General features: G+C 36.8%; 1 protein-coding gene across 2 annotated transcripts in view; it reads right to left on the bottom strand.

The window, feature by feature from the left end:
* ulk1b (unc-51 like autophagy activating kinase 1) overlaps positions 1-14,086 on the bottom strand; it is a 28,464-nt gene extending 14,378 nt beyond the window's left edge. For both annotated transcript variants that reach the window (XM_033975922.2, XM_033975923.2), the window contains exons 1-8: positions 13,433-14,086; positions 12,559-12,651; positions 12,225-12,266; positions 6,969-7,001; positions 5,731-5,767; positions 3,907-4,080; positions 1,599-1,672; positions 375-476 (exon numbers count right to left, since the gene is read on the bottom strand). In XM_033975922.2, the coding sequence (XP_033831813.1) occupies positions 375-476; positions 1,599-1,672; positions 3,907-4,080; positions 5,731-5,767; positions 6,969-7,001; positions 12,225-12,266; positions 12,559-12,651; positions 13,433-13,522 (645 nt within the window). In that variant the 5' untranslated portion in view covers positions 13,523-14,086. The remainder of the gene's footprint in view (positions 1-374; positions 477-1,598; positions 1,673-3,906; positions 4,081-5,730; positions 5,768-6,968; positions 7,002-12,224; positions 12,267-12,558; positions 12,652-13,432) is intronic.
* Positions 14,087-14,348: the final 262 nt, after the last annotated feature.

Raw genomic sequence — 14,348 nt, 5'->3', positions numbered from 1 at the left:
GGAGTTTACATAAAACAAACTTAGCTTAGACCGCTGAGGAAGTGGGACAAACACAACAGAGAATGAATTGAACTGCACGCTTGGCTGCCTTGAGACACAGGCTACCATTAGCGCTGCAATCATTAAATCCATGCAAAGTCAGCCTCTGAGTAAAGGTTTTATAATAGACTTCTTAATCCCCCTAAAACCAAGTGCGCAAACCAAATGAAAGAATTGAAATGCTTTGGGGGCATAAAGTGTGAATAATGACTGTACATCCCAGTTTATTGGAGGAACAGTGTGGCAGCAAAGTTTCTTCCATAACAGAAAATGGATTCATTAAACGCAAATAACTTTTTTAAATAACACTCGTGAAATTAATTTAGAATACCCACTTGAAAAGGCGCTTTTCCGGTCAAGCACTGAAACACTATAGTGCCTATGCTCCACAGATCTGCCTTGGCGTCGTAGCTTTGGGACATGATCACTTCTGGTGCCTGGAGGGTCACATATTATAGAATAGAGTTAAAGGCGCTGCATCTGATTTCTTAGAAACATAAAAAAAAAAAAAAAAAACAGTGTACATTTTAAACAGTTTGCAGGGCTCTAAAGTTATTCCTCACTTACCTTATGTATTCCTAACATTCAAAATTATCAGACTACAAGAGATTTTCAAAACTTTAAAAGACTAGTGTGGAGTTTTGCCTCAATGGTAAAGTTAACAACTAGCATACTAACTCCACACTTCCTGATTATCAGACAATGAAACACAATAATTAGATGTAGACAGCACACAACAGACTTATTTGACCTCAAGACCTGTTTAAACAATATATCTGTACTGGAGCAAGACATATTTTGCTCAAATACATGGGAAAAAATAACGTACAGGTCCTTTAAGTGACATGACTTCTTTGACTACTAAAAAAACCTCCCAGAACTAACATGTTTAGAATAGTTGCGTACACAGGCTGGTATTCATAATAAGGTTCTACCATACTCAATTTAATGAAGCAGCAAAATAAAAACATCATTTCTGACATTTGAAGATAGTGTAGATAAATAGTTGTTTATATGTTCACTGTATCAGCCAACAAGAGTAAATATTGAACTTCCAGCTCAGAAATGTATGCAGGATTTGTGGTGATGCATTGTTCTTTATTGCACGCTCTATTTTTGGTGGGATTAGTTCCATAATAATATTTGAAGTGGATATAAATGGTTTTGATGATTCTCTAATTTCTACTAAAGATGGCGGGACCTGTTAGAAATATAAATTATAGTTTTATACCAATCAAGAAGCAATTTGCAGAGAAGAAAAATTGAAAAATATGTTGAAAATTACTGGAAGTAGAGAGTTCTATTAAAAACGATATTATTGTCAAGAGTCGCTTTTAGGCTAATTTTGGTGCTAATCGCTACGTCAATAAATTAAATACCAGGCTATGGTGTTACACATGTGTGATTGAGTGACTGCCAAAACAGCCCTGGTTTGTCATAGTTGGTGATGTTTGGAGGCTAATGCTAAATCTTCCATTGAAAACCCATTGAATGGTACCAGCCTTTAGTATGCACGCGTCCTGTTTTCAAATGCTATAAAGAAAAAAAAAAGTGTATACCATGTACATAGGGGAGCCACACAGTGTTGCTGCCATCATGTTGTTTTGAAGATACCGGGCAAAGCCAAAGTCCGCTGAAAGTAGAGTAATAAAAGATAAATATGGTTAAAAGAAATAGCGTTTTAAGTGGAACTAAACACTAAGTCAACAACTAAACATGGGGTTTTAATAGCATTCTCCACTGTTCCTTATTACTTTTGGCAATTTTAGTGCAAACTAGGGACATTTGCAGCTTTGTGAGGAAAAAACATAAAAACGAGAGTGTGCTGCCTGCAGTAGCTGCTGTAATTTCAAGTACCAGTACTTGGTGACATCACACAACTCTGCCCCAATTATAGCTAGGTATTTAGGTATTTCTGATTACAAACACCTGACTGCAGGGACGGAGTTTGAAGTGTGGAGAGTGTACGTGCTGGACTAATCACACTGTTCCTTGTACCTCCAGACCATGCCCCTTCTTCCCCCTCTTTTCCTTCTTTAATCCTCCAGGTACAGCCCAGTTTAGCAGCTCTATTTGAAATGGGGAGTTTAGGTGTTTAGTCCCACTTTACAATGAATATTTGTCACAAGTATCATTATATAGGGTAAATAATGCTCATTGCTAATTATGGTTCAGTTGAGGATAACGACAGTAAGGTACTCCAATTCATGAGTTTTAGTTTTCTGTTGTGTATTTTGAAGACTTTTTCCCATTCAGAAACTATAATATCGTTTTAAATTGTTAATCACTATGGCAACGGTTCAAATTTTTCATAATTTTGAAACCCACGGATAAGGAGTAAGATGAGAGCCAACACTACGGTTTGATGTTTAAGTATTTCCAGGCTGTTTTAATAACCGTTTCTTCAAAATGGGTCTCAGTATTCCACCATAAGATTAATTAACGATGAAATATACTTTTTTTTTTTTACTTTCAAATACACCGCACTTTCATTGCTAGCTGAATACACAAACTATTTAAATATAACCATAATGATCTTGTTTAGCATAATTATTATCCATAATTTATGAAGTAATGAAGGATACTGGACTTGACTGAACTTGGCATGGTTAATGTCCTTTAAACTCTACACAAGTATTTGCCTTAAAACTCTTGGGGATTAGAACATTGTGTCTGACTGAGGCTGACAGTCCCAAGCTGCAGTTTCCCACAGGGCAGTTCATTCTCTCCAGAGCAAAAGAATTACACGGCTTTCGGATTAGCAGACTTTCAAAACATGCAAATACCCTTACACTGTGCGTGGCTCTGCTGTTCCCTTTGTTATGGGGACAATTATGTGCTGCACAAAATGCCATCAGTCATTTTATTTATCTGTACTGTCACAAAACTCAGCTTAAATTGTCAATATTGGACTGATACCGATGACTGGGGAAATTTTCTGACATTACCAATAAACCATCCCTTATAGAGCTCAGTCTGCATTTTACTGAGATTGGTTCAATAGAATTTCGAGTAGAATTTACACAGTACGCTTTCTGAGATGCGACCTATCTAGGGCACACACATATTTGACTTTGATAACACACCCATTACATAAAAGGGTCAATCCATGTCAAACCAACAAATTTGTCTTCCATCTGACCATCTTAGATTTGGTTCATGTGCTCAGGTATGAACTGGTGTCATTTTATTATATTTGTTTAAGTTTGAGAGTAATAAAATGGGGATGTCAGCCCAAAAATCTAATTCTACAAGCTCTAAATTCTCATCTGTTTGCATTTTCAGGATTTGTTAAACACCTCGTGCATAACTTGAGGTGTAAGGACATAGGGTTCAACGTCATGTTGTGATTATGGCCTGTCATGAATATAATATGATAACTTTCACTTCATCTTACTCAAACTAACCTTCAAACTTCGCAGCTTGACAATTTGGTATATGAACAACAATTCCAAGTACCTAGGGGTGGGTGAAGTGGAATATCATGATTTCATTTTTTCACTTATGGTTATTGTCTTTAAGGGCTCACGAAACCCATCTGTAGCTTCTGAAAATGCATACTGCACTGTGATTGGTTAGAACTTTCTGTCACTCACTCAGAGGATAAGCAGAGTGATCTATACGAGGAGTGGGTCTGCATAGAGTTGCATTATACAGATGTCAGTTTGATTCATATTGCCATATCACTGGGGCCTATATTTACAAGTCTGAAGCAAATCCAGTTGGTCATGAAGAAGTTTTTGTGTTGTGATTCCCCCTTGACTGACCCAAAACAAAGAAGTATTGATAAATGATCAAACAGCTACACCTCCAATATGTGAGATAAGCTGTTATTTTATGTAAAACCATTGACATAAAAACACATACCGATCTTGATACAGGTGTTATTGGAGTGTGACTTGCGCCCCGGCGGGTAGGACAGTAGAATGTTCTGGGGCTTCAGGTCTCTGTGGATTATCCCTTTGGCCTGGAGCACCCTCATGGCCCCGGCGATCTGCTGCAGGAACACTCGAATGGTGTCCTCGCTCAGGGTGCCTTTAGCTGAACACACACAGTGCAATACAAGCAGTTACTAACATCACCTGACATGAACTGTTGTTGAACTGTTTTCGGATTCACTAGGTCAAATGTGGATTCACTGAAAACAGGTAAGCAGGAGGTAAGCAAGGACTGGTCAGGTATGAAAAAATAATGAGTTATTTGGGTCATAATTGGGTTGTATGAAAAGCAAATACTAACCGAAACTAAACTAGAATCGATACTAGATACTTATTTACTTGACTTTTTGTGTGTGCATTTTTTTTTTATAACAAACAAAAAGAAAAATGATGAATGAATGAATGATGAAAAATGATTGTAAATTGTTGATCGATCAATATGTGGTCGTATGGGTGTCTATTAGGGCTGGGTAACATATATGATCCAAAAGAATTGAAATAATAGTGTATTCTTTAGTGTTGGTGTTGTCCTGATACTAAAATTTGAAAGTGTATTTTGATACCAAGGAATTCACTCAATACGCATTACCGATTACAATACCACGATTAATTTTTTTTTTTTAAAAAGCTCAGTTTTTGTAAGAGAATGTAATTTTCATATACAAAATAATAGTATGTTCTTTATCTTAGCATGAGGTCTTTTATTCTTTCTGATGAAGCTCAAAATCATACTGAAACTGTTGAGGAAAGCTCAAATTTTGTCCAATTAATGTGGTTGTTTTGCAGTATCGATCCTTGCTCAAATCTCTAGTTTCGATATTGGTTTTAGTATGTATTATTACATGTTTTTCTATACTTTAGACAACTCTAATACATATACATATTTTGGATTAGTTGGTGCACTAATTGTGAACAAAATTTAATCAAAATAGTCAATTTGTTGAAGCACACAGCCTTTGAAAGACATTATGAGAAGTGCCATTGCTACATATTTAAAATGTTGACAAAACAAGACAGTAAAATGACTGATAGTATAATAAAGGGGTGTTTTATTACATAACATGCCCTTAACCATAGTTTATACTCTATTATAAAGATGTATCAGTTGAGTAGCAGAGCTGTTTGTGTCTGTGTGCTGAGATAAAGAGCCACTTCCTGTTGCTTTGTCTGTGTCCAGCATCTGTATTTATGCTCTCTGCCCTCTGGTCACGTCCAACGCTCTTGTTTTGTTTAGCTTCACCTTTTGCATGACTTCACGTTTGCTTCAAAATAAGAAAACAGGGCAAACCGGGACATTTCACAAAGCCCTTTCAGCCATGTTTCTATTGGGTTTGTTTTCTTTCGGCAAACACAACTACTAAAAACTAAAAGCTGACAGCACAAAAAGCCATGAGAAGGTTTGTAATACTGCAAGTTTTTGTATTAAAACTGCTTGGTTTGGTAAACCCATTCTCCACTGAAGTAGGTCTGAACTCCATCCCAAACTTGCATAATCCTCTGAGCCAATTCCCTGGCAGGTGGTATGTTTTGTTAACTATTGAATATGGTGTAGTTCGGTGTTGTGTTGTTCAGAGTGCTGGTACTAGTCAAAAATCAAAATATTTTATTGCTTTCCATGCTAGTCTAGTGTGTAATTTAATGTAATTTATTAAGTATGTCGTTTTATGTATTTTTTACTAGAATTCACAATACTAGTTTGGTGTATATCAAATGGCTAAATTGTCTAAAATTTTAGTTCAAGACGTTTACTTACAGTGCAAGTAGTCAGCAAGGTCCCCACCATTGCAGTACTGTAATCAGGAAAAACAACACAGACAATTAGTATATTACAGGTGACATCAAAGCCTATAGCCTAATATTTAAATTGGGGAGCAGATCAAACACGTTATATGCACATTTTTGTTATAACACAGCAAGGTTAAATCAGGTTCCAACTTTGTGGATTTGCCTTTAGGATATTTTGATAACACTTTCTAATGACTACACCTTAACAAGCCTTAAAAGTGAATGAACAATCAGTTTATCAAGAACAGGCCTAGTAATTACTTAATGCCATAACTCCTAACCTCTTAATTAAGCAGTTAGCCTGACTCATTCTTAATAAACTCATTATTAAATCTTTAGAGCTACCATCGGTAATTAGATTGGACGACCTGTTCCTGCCGTATTCTCACTTCACCACTAGATGCCTTTTACATTACTTCTGTATGTCTGTGTAATCCCTCAGTCATCCAGGTCTGATCCATAGTAAAAGCCGAAGTTAAATCTGTCAACTGGAAAAAAAGTTGTAGGAGTGAAGATGTTCCGCTGCTCATCCAAGCCTCTTCTTCAGTTCTGGTCAGATTGCTGGTGGACACTGCCTTATATCTATCTGAAGGGAGCAGCAAACTACACTGAAAATGTAAACGGCTATTGTTTACAGTTTCTTAACTCCTACAACTTTTTGTCCAGTTGAGATTTAACCTTGGCTTTTACTATTACTTCTGTCTGCCAGAAGAAAAAGCAGAGAGCACAGGCCAGGTGAGGGGAGGTGGGAGATTTCACATCTGCCATCTACTGGTAACAAAAAAAAATCTAATAAACGTGCGGATGGTAATTTTAAATGCAGTAGTTACTATAAAGTGTTACTGATATTTCTTTTATATAAGAATTATCAAAGGGGAAGTTGATACTGTCCCTATCTTGGTTACTGACACCATCATCATAATTATAGAATCTGAAAACAACTAATAGGACTAATACATTCAAAGCAGAAAAAGTTAATTTAATACTATTTTAAAATACACAACAACCACCAAGTCATCAAAATATTTTCCATTCACTTGTAATAGGTCAAATCTAAGTACAGCTAAAACCCCCTTGTCCAGAGCCCATTACGGCTCCAGGTGCTTGAAGCCAGTGCTAATTTTAGCCCAGGCCTGTCAAAGCTGCCTACAAAAGCTGGGACAATACAAGCAATGCAAACAAAACCAGAGGCTCCAGTGGGCTTACCTCCATCACCAGGTACACCGAGCTGGCAGTTTCCTGTGAAGAGAGCAGATAAGAGCCCAGGTAAACAAACAGATGCCACTGACGGACAATGGCAGGAACAGCTGGCACAGACGCATAGGGGCTTATGGGTGTATAATGATTAACTTGGTGTATTCTTAGCATGCAGTTTTGCACGAAGAAAAAAAGAGTGTTGTTTTCTGCAATGCTTAAAGTGAATTTAACATTAATATAATTTTCTAATTATAGCCTGATTTTGTGGGATAATACCTGAGGTAAATATGCAGCACAATTTTATCAGTCAAGTGGCAATTTGTGATGAAAAGTAGAAACAAAAAATTGGAAAATGCAGGAAATAGCAGTAAGTTCTTAAACTGAATACTTCTACCTATGACACAAACAATTCCATCCAAAATGCAGGGACAACTTATGCACAAGGAAGGCACAATTTAAACGCTGGTCTAACAGGTGTTGTGATCTATTTTATTGTATAATTTAAACAATGTATGGCCCTTTTTAACATTACGGGGGGCAGTAGCTCAGTTGGTAGAGTGTTTGTCCACTGATCTGAAGAAGGTTGGTTGTTTGAATCCCACTCTCACTGTAAAACATCATTGGATCAGATCCACTGACCCACAAGTTTGCAGTGTAATTCCAGTTCCCACAGATGAATGTTGTCATGTGTCCTTGAGCAAGACACTTAACACAGTGTGTGAATGAGAGAGTGGTTCCTTGATGTAAAACACTTTGAGTGTCTAGAAGGTGGAAAAGCGCTATATAAAAATGTGACCATTTACGGTTGCTAGGTAACAGAACTGGAATTACCTCTATATGTGTCATATCTGCTGCCTGTGGCCAAACAGGAAGTACATTTACAAACTCCCTTAGAATTTAAAAAAACCCAAAAAAGCAAAAAAGCAAAAAAACAATTAAACAAAACAAGCCAAAATATGCATTTTATTTTTTTTGTAAAATCTTGCCTTTGTTGTTGAATTTCTACAAGCAAACAACCAAAGAATAATGATGTTAACTATGGTTTAGCGAAACCATAGTTAACAACCATGTCATGAGCACTTAAATTTTTTTAGATATCATTCAAGAAACAAAGGGAGTCAACCCAAGCAAAACAGTTCAGTTTGATTTCTTGTTTACTAGAAAGTGCCTGAGGAACGAGGGAGTGGTTGGTTTAGCAGTAATAACAGATGGGTTCAAACAATGTGCATTAGGGAAGATCAATCATGGAAAAAAGATAAATAAAAACAAAAAATCACAATCATGAGAATTATAACTGAAATCAGTGAAATGCTTAGTGAGAAGGAGGGACACACTGTTGAGAGCAAGGTACAATCCAAGAGCAACCTTTCCACAGCAGGAAACATATATTGAACACCCTTAAAATTGATGCTAATAACAATTACACAATATTTGCAACTGCATAACTGCAATAATCACTAATCAACAATCATAACTGTAAAAGTGCAAACAAATCAAACTCATATTATAATTACTCTGCCAGTGCGGTTATGTTGAATCTAATGTTGAGGTGCCAAAAAAATGTTAATAACATTTCATAGGCAAGAATTATATGTTTAGATCTCAAACGTTTTCAGAAAATACCAATTCAAACACTTTACCCTACCCTTTACCTAACCGTAATTTACTCTAGTTTGGGTTATTTTGAAAAGAACACATTCAAATACACTACTCATCACATTGTAGTCCTATGCTTTTCTTCTCCCACGCTTACCTCAGGCTAGTCTCTTATCACATGGCCCCAGATGACTGCAGTGCCACTATGACCTCAGTATAGAGCTGCACTGGAACAACAAGTCAGAGGCCGAGAAGGATTGGAGTGAGCTGTCTGGAGACTTGCTCAGGCCTGACTACAATCAGGGCAGTGAGTGTCGGCTTGACCCATCCAACCAACATTACTTTGATTTTATTCATTTAATATCAATTTCATGTGTCCAGATGAACTTCTACGTCTATTTAACACGTCTATCTATCTGAAGTATATGTGGTCCGTGTTATTACCCAATTTGAGTCAGAGCTGAATTTGCGTTAAAGTTGGATATTGAATGTTACTACGGCAACAGATGCGCGGACAAACTACACGGAATTAGCTATAGATTAGTTATGGGCCCAACGTTTGTATAAACACTACATTTAACCGCTAATAAACCTGAGTAAACAGTGCAGAGAAACATGGAGGCTAACTGTAGGCCTGTCACGATAAATTGTGAGTCATGATATATAGCTACAGAAAAATATCAAGATTAACAATACTATTACATTTTTTTGAGACTGACAAAATACCCATAAAGCAGGATAATCCCGGCAAACCTTCTTGTAAATAGACAAGAGAATGAAGCAATAATAAGCCATCGAAGTGACTTATTCAACCCTCTACCGCTCGATTCTTACTGTAATAAAACAAAAATAACAAGAATTTCCCCATTATTCCAAAGAAAATATAGGCAACAGCACATACGATAAATAATGAGCCCAAAAATAAGTTGTTATAGTACTTGTTGTGACAGGCCTAGCTAACTGACTTTAGTGTAATATTTACAAGCTTAGGTTTCAAGGGACAGAAAACATTTTTAACCATTTCTGGCGAGTAAAGTAATATTTTAAAAGTCAGGCTAATGACTAGCAGGATAGATGAAAAATTTGGTAAATGACTCAAATGACACTAATTAGGGGAATGACACTCCCTGCTGAGGTCTTGAAAGCTAACTAGTCATCTTAGGTGGTTGGGTCTTGGAAACACAAACCCTAATTAAGTGCCATTTTGAAATAATAACAATTACCTTCCATAGCAAAATGATTTAAATGGATTGTTACATTGGGAGGCATAGACAATTCATAAACTGTAGACAGCATGTCCACCATGGCCAGTGCCCTGCAGCATTACTTACAAGAGAAAGGCAAAAGGGTCAAATGTTTGTCATGGTTTCTATTTCAAACAGACCTAATTAGACAGTGGATGGCAGAGTCCGCCGTCAGACTCTGCCGTTACACAACAACAGACCTAGAAACGCAACCTGACTTTAGACTATCACTGTCCACTGTATGATGCAAGACTGACTTAAATCAACAGTAGAGTTTTCCATCTGAAAATTCACCAATACCATCTATAAGCTAACCCAGGTATGCAGCACTGAAGTGTTTTAAAGTTTATTAGAAAGTTATTAATGAATGTTGAAAATAATTATACAAAAAAAAGTGAATAACTGTATGAATCCAAATCTCCCATATTGACAAACAGACCAGAAATTTGACAATAATATAACTACATTAGACGCACGGAGCAGATCTTAACTTTTTTCCTCAAAATCACACAGATATGGAAGTTATTTTTATTTTAGTACTAGTTTATCATGTAGTGAATCATAGTTTGACATCTAAATGCTTTTAAACGGTATGTGGTTTGTGATTTACTTGTTATAAGGCTGGGACAGTACCACCTCATGAGAACATATGTTACAGAGTCAGCGCAACTCAACACTTCTGACAACATGACGGCACACGGACAGCACAGGCATTTTTTATTCTTCTTGTAAGTACAAACCGCAAAACAAATACTGGTTTCATTCTACTTGGCTAAAACACATCACAAATCTGGCATGGGAACATTGGCTAGTTGCTATGGTCTTCTTCATTTTGGCCCTCAGGCGTACAAGACAGGTTGCATTACTGAGGTGGCAAACACACTGACTACGCGACAAAAGCAGCAGCTGGTTGGATAGAGGGCTGCTTGTTTGGGACACATGGGTAGCTATGATGTCTAAACTACCTGGCAGATGTTGTCAAAGTCTATTTGCTAATCTGCAGGTAAGACCGTGCCTCCTGCTGATAACTCGCTGTTGCCTTGGAGTGCAACAAGTTTACAGGCAACAGGCAATACTCTGTCCACTTTGTAAACATAATAAATAAATCACCATAATCACCATTTATAACTAGATGGTATCGATACAAATGTCAGGTAGGGATGTTAAAGTGCATTTGACAGATTAATATATTTTTCTAATTATTAATTATTACTTAGTTTGGTGGGATAGTACGTGAGGTAAATATTCGTCATCATTTAGTCAAGCTGCAGTTTATGAGGAAAAGTTGAATAAAGTTGGAAAATACAGAAAGCAGCTGGGAGTTCTAAAGCAAAATCCCACTATGTCATCAACTGTCATTAATTCCATCCAAATACAGGGTCGATTTACGCACAAGGAAGGCATTTTTCTGACAGTTAAAACCTTGATTCAATAAAATAAATGTGTTGTCATTTCTTTTCTTTTTTTTTTTTTGTCAAATCATAACTATTGTATAATTTAGACACGTTTTGGACCTTGTTAACATTATAGTTGTAACCTCCACGTATGTTCCATTTTCTGCAGATGTCCAACCAGGAAGTAAAATTATAAACTTCATCAAAATCTAACCTGTCGCATACACTTTAAGATCAACCAGTTAACCAACAATTGTGATTTTATTGTGATATTGTTTTATTAAGTGATGGTGAGAATTTTCTAAGCAAAATTGAGTAACTACAATTGAATCTATTCTCCAAAAAAGTAAACCTGAATCATGAAAAGTGTAGGTTTTTTTGTTTTGGTTTTTTTTGTGTTTTTTATCTGGCCTAGTTTCATATTTACATATACTCAGAATTAATGTTTGATTTTATAAAGCTGTTAACATGAAAGAGAAATTGCAATCTATTAGGCAATGTAAGTGAACGTATGTGAGTTAAAGACTTTGTCGTTTGGTCATGATGGCAATAATTGTGAATATATAGTCGTAGAATCATGATGTTTCTTCTCACAATACAAAAATCTGATATCATGGCATACCAACTGTATGTACTTAGTATCTAACTAACTAAAGAGGCAAAGTAACCAACCACTGTGCAAGAACACTAAAATTACTATAAATTGTTAGGCTTAAGATAATTTAGTTAGAGACCATTTTCTAAATACATCATATGAAATACTAATAAGCAACAATCAATTTGGAAGGTTACTACTTTCATTACAACAATAACCTGTTTTTTGTCTTTTTTTTTGGTAAACTTGTGTATTGCAAACTGTAACTACAATTATCTAAAAATACAGGTTTGACTGGAGTCGCAAACCTAGTGTTGCCACAAAAGATAAACATTGCAGAGGTGGCCATGTGTCTTGACACAGAATGTAAATAAAGAAAACATTTGGTAACAGGATGCTACATGGAGAGAGACAGGAGCAGGGCGCATTACCATACCTGAAAGTCCAGTAACGCAACGATGTTCTCATGTTTAAGTTCCTGTGAGAAAAAGAACATGTGTTTTTAAGAGTGAATCAATTCACTTATAGCATTTCTGTCTAGACTTATTTTAAGACATGTTGCAAGGAAAAAGACAGTGTTTTATTACAGCGCCTCTAAATATTGTTGAAATCAGCACTTTGTAAGCATCATTATTATAGGGCAAAGCATTTGGAAAATATCAAATATCAAATGCAGAGCAAAACAGACATAATAATGCTGTTATGTTTAATACTAAAAAGCATTCAGAACTGTTGTTTGTGTATCAGTTGCATGACTTGTGCTTGCTTACCTTGAGAATTTTGATCTCTTTGCCCAATAGTGTTTGGGATTTTGCCAAGTTCTTTTTGTTGATGCATTTTACTGCCACTTCCCAGTCGTGTTTCTGCAAAGACATTGAAACCAAAATAATTATTTTTAGTGGAAAACAAAAATGTATTCATGTAACAAATAAGGCATTTAAGAATATTCAGAGAAGTCAGTATTTCTTAACTTATTTTAACCATGGATGGGAATCAAGAGTCCCACAAGATAAAAACAAAAACAAACAAACAGTATTACTTTCTCTGGACAAAAAAAAAAATGGTTATTGACTTGAATTATTTACACAGTTGGTGTGTGAATACAATGATACACAATTCATTCCAGGATTTAGGACTTTGCATAAACAAATATTTAGAATCATCGCATCTGGGTGGTGGTGTTAAAGGTGTGGTTTATTTTGTACTTAAATAGTGAAAGTAGGATTATATTGTGCGTGCATCGTTTTATACAGGCACTCCCAGGACATGGACAAGTTATAACATGCTCACCACAGCTAGCATCCCTTCATTTCAATGCTAAAAACTAAACTACAACTATTTCTTAAATTCTACCAGCACAGAACTTAAAACCAATAAACATCACACGTGCATTGGGCTTATCTTTTGCATACTTTTTGATGATTTGGGGGGTTGTCTAGGAGCTAAAGGCACGTACTGTACGCTAGGCCTCTTCTCTTAAGGACGTACCATGAAAACAAAACAGTGGAAGGTAACTTGGATGCTTCAGATTCAAATTAAAACGAACTAATTCAAATATTCTTAGGTAATTTGCTGCTTATTCTTTTATTGGGTCATTATAGAAAACGTGTATGGCTTTATAGTCTAAAATAACTGAAAACGTACCTCTTTATGCCTGCCTTTGAAAACGACAGCAAATGCGCCATGTCCGATCAAGTCCTTTCGACTGAACTCGAATTTGCCCACGGTCTCCATAACGAGGCGAGCGGTTGTTTTGCACTAGTGAGACCCGGGGAGATGACCTGGAGGCCCGACCTCGACCTGCTCGGAGTGGGTAAGAGCTACTTTCTCTTCGGCCGAGTTTAGATGTCCGAGCCCTCCTCCTCCTCCACTTGCCATGGGCTGCCTTCCTGACAACAAACTGTCCTCCTCTATCATGTTCACACTCAAAGGTTTGGGAGATTGACTCCTAGTGAGGTGGTACACGTAGATCCATTGCTGTCATTGCAATCTAAGCGGAATTAGTTTTGGGGAAATTGACGATAATCTTGATGCAGTTGAAAACAGATGACGTGCCACCTTAAAAGCAGTTCGCAGCGTTTGTTTATATATTGTAGAGCCTCTCTTTGGTCGATGGAAGCGTCAAAACTCGCAAAATTACACCGTGTTAACCTACGAACGTCTATGTTTTATCAAGGCAGCAAAAAATGTCGTCTAATGCCCGTAATGTCCTGCTGTGAACAGCTGACGAGCAGAAAGTCACAGCAGCACTGGTCCCAACAAAGCAGCGATGGTATACGTGATAGAGCGCATGCGCACAGCAGTGAGTCTACAGCTGTGCCTCCTGACGTCACGGGGACTGCCTCCTTTGGGGCCATAAAAACTGAGAAAGTGTTAAAATTTGCTTTGTCAGGTCTAAACAAAGCAACAAGAGGTGTGTAAGCACGTGGAGCAAGAGTGAGGGCCTGGAAAAAACAATTTGGTTTAATGTATAGATAGAAAGTAGCCTAAATTAATACATGAACAAACAAAACTACATATGATGCAGGCCTACTATTTATGTTATATGATTATATATGAC

The sequence above is a fragment of the Periophthalmus magnuspinnatus genome, chromosome 12 (assembly GCF_009829125.3).
Source record: "Periophthalmus magnuspinnatus isolate fPerMag1 chromosome 12, fPerMag1.2.pri, whole genome shotgun sequence".
Classification (NCBI taxonomy): Eukaryota; Metazoa; Chordata; class Actinopteri; order Gobiiformes; family Gobiidae; genus Periophthalmus; species Periophthalmus magnuspinnatus.
Note: the sequence above shows the minus strand (reverse complement) of the source record. Positions and strands in the feature narration are given on the sequence as shown.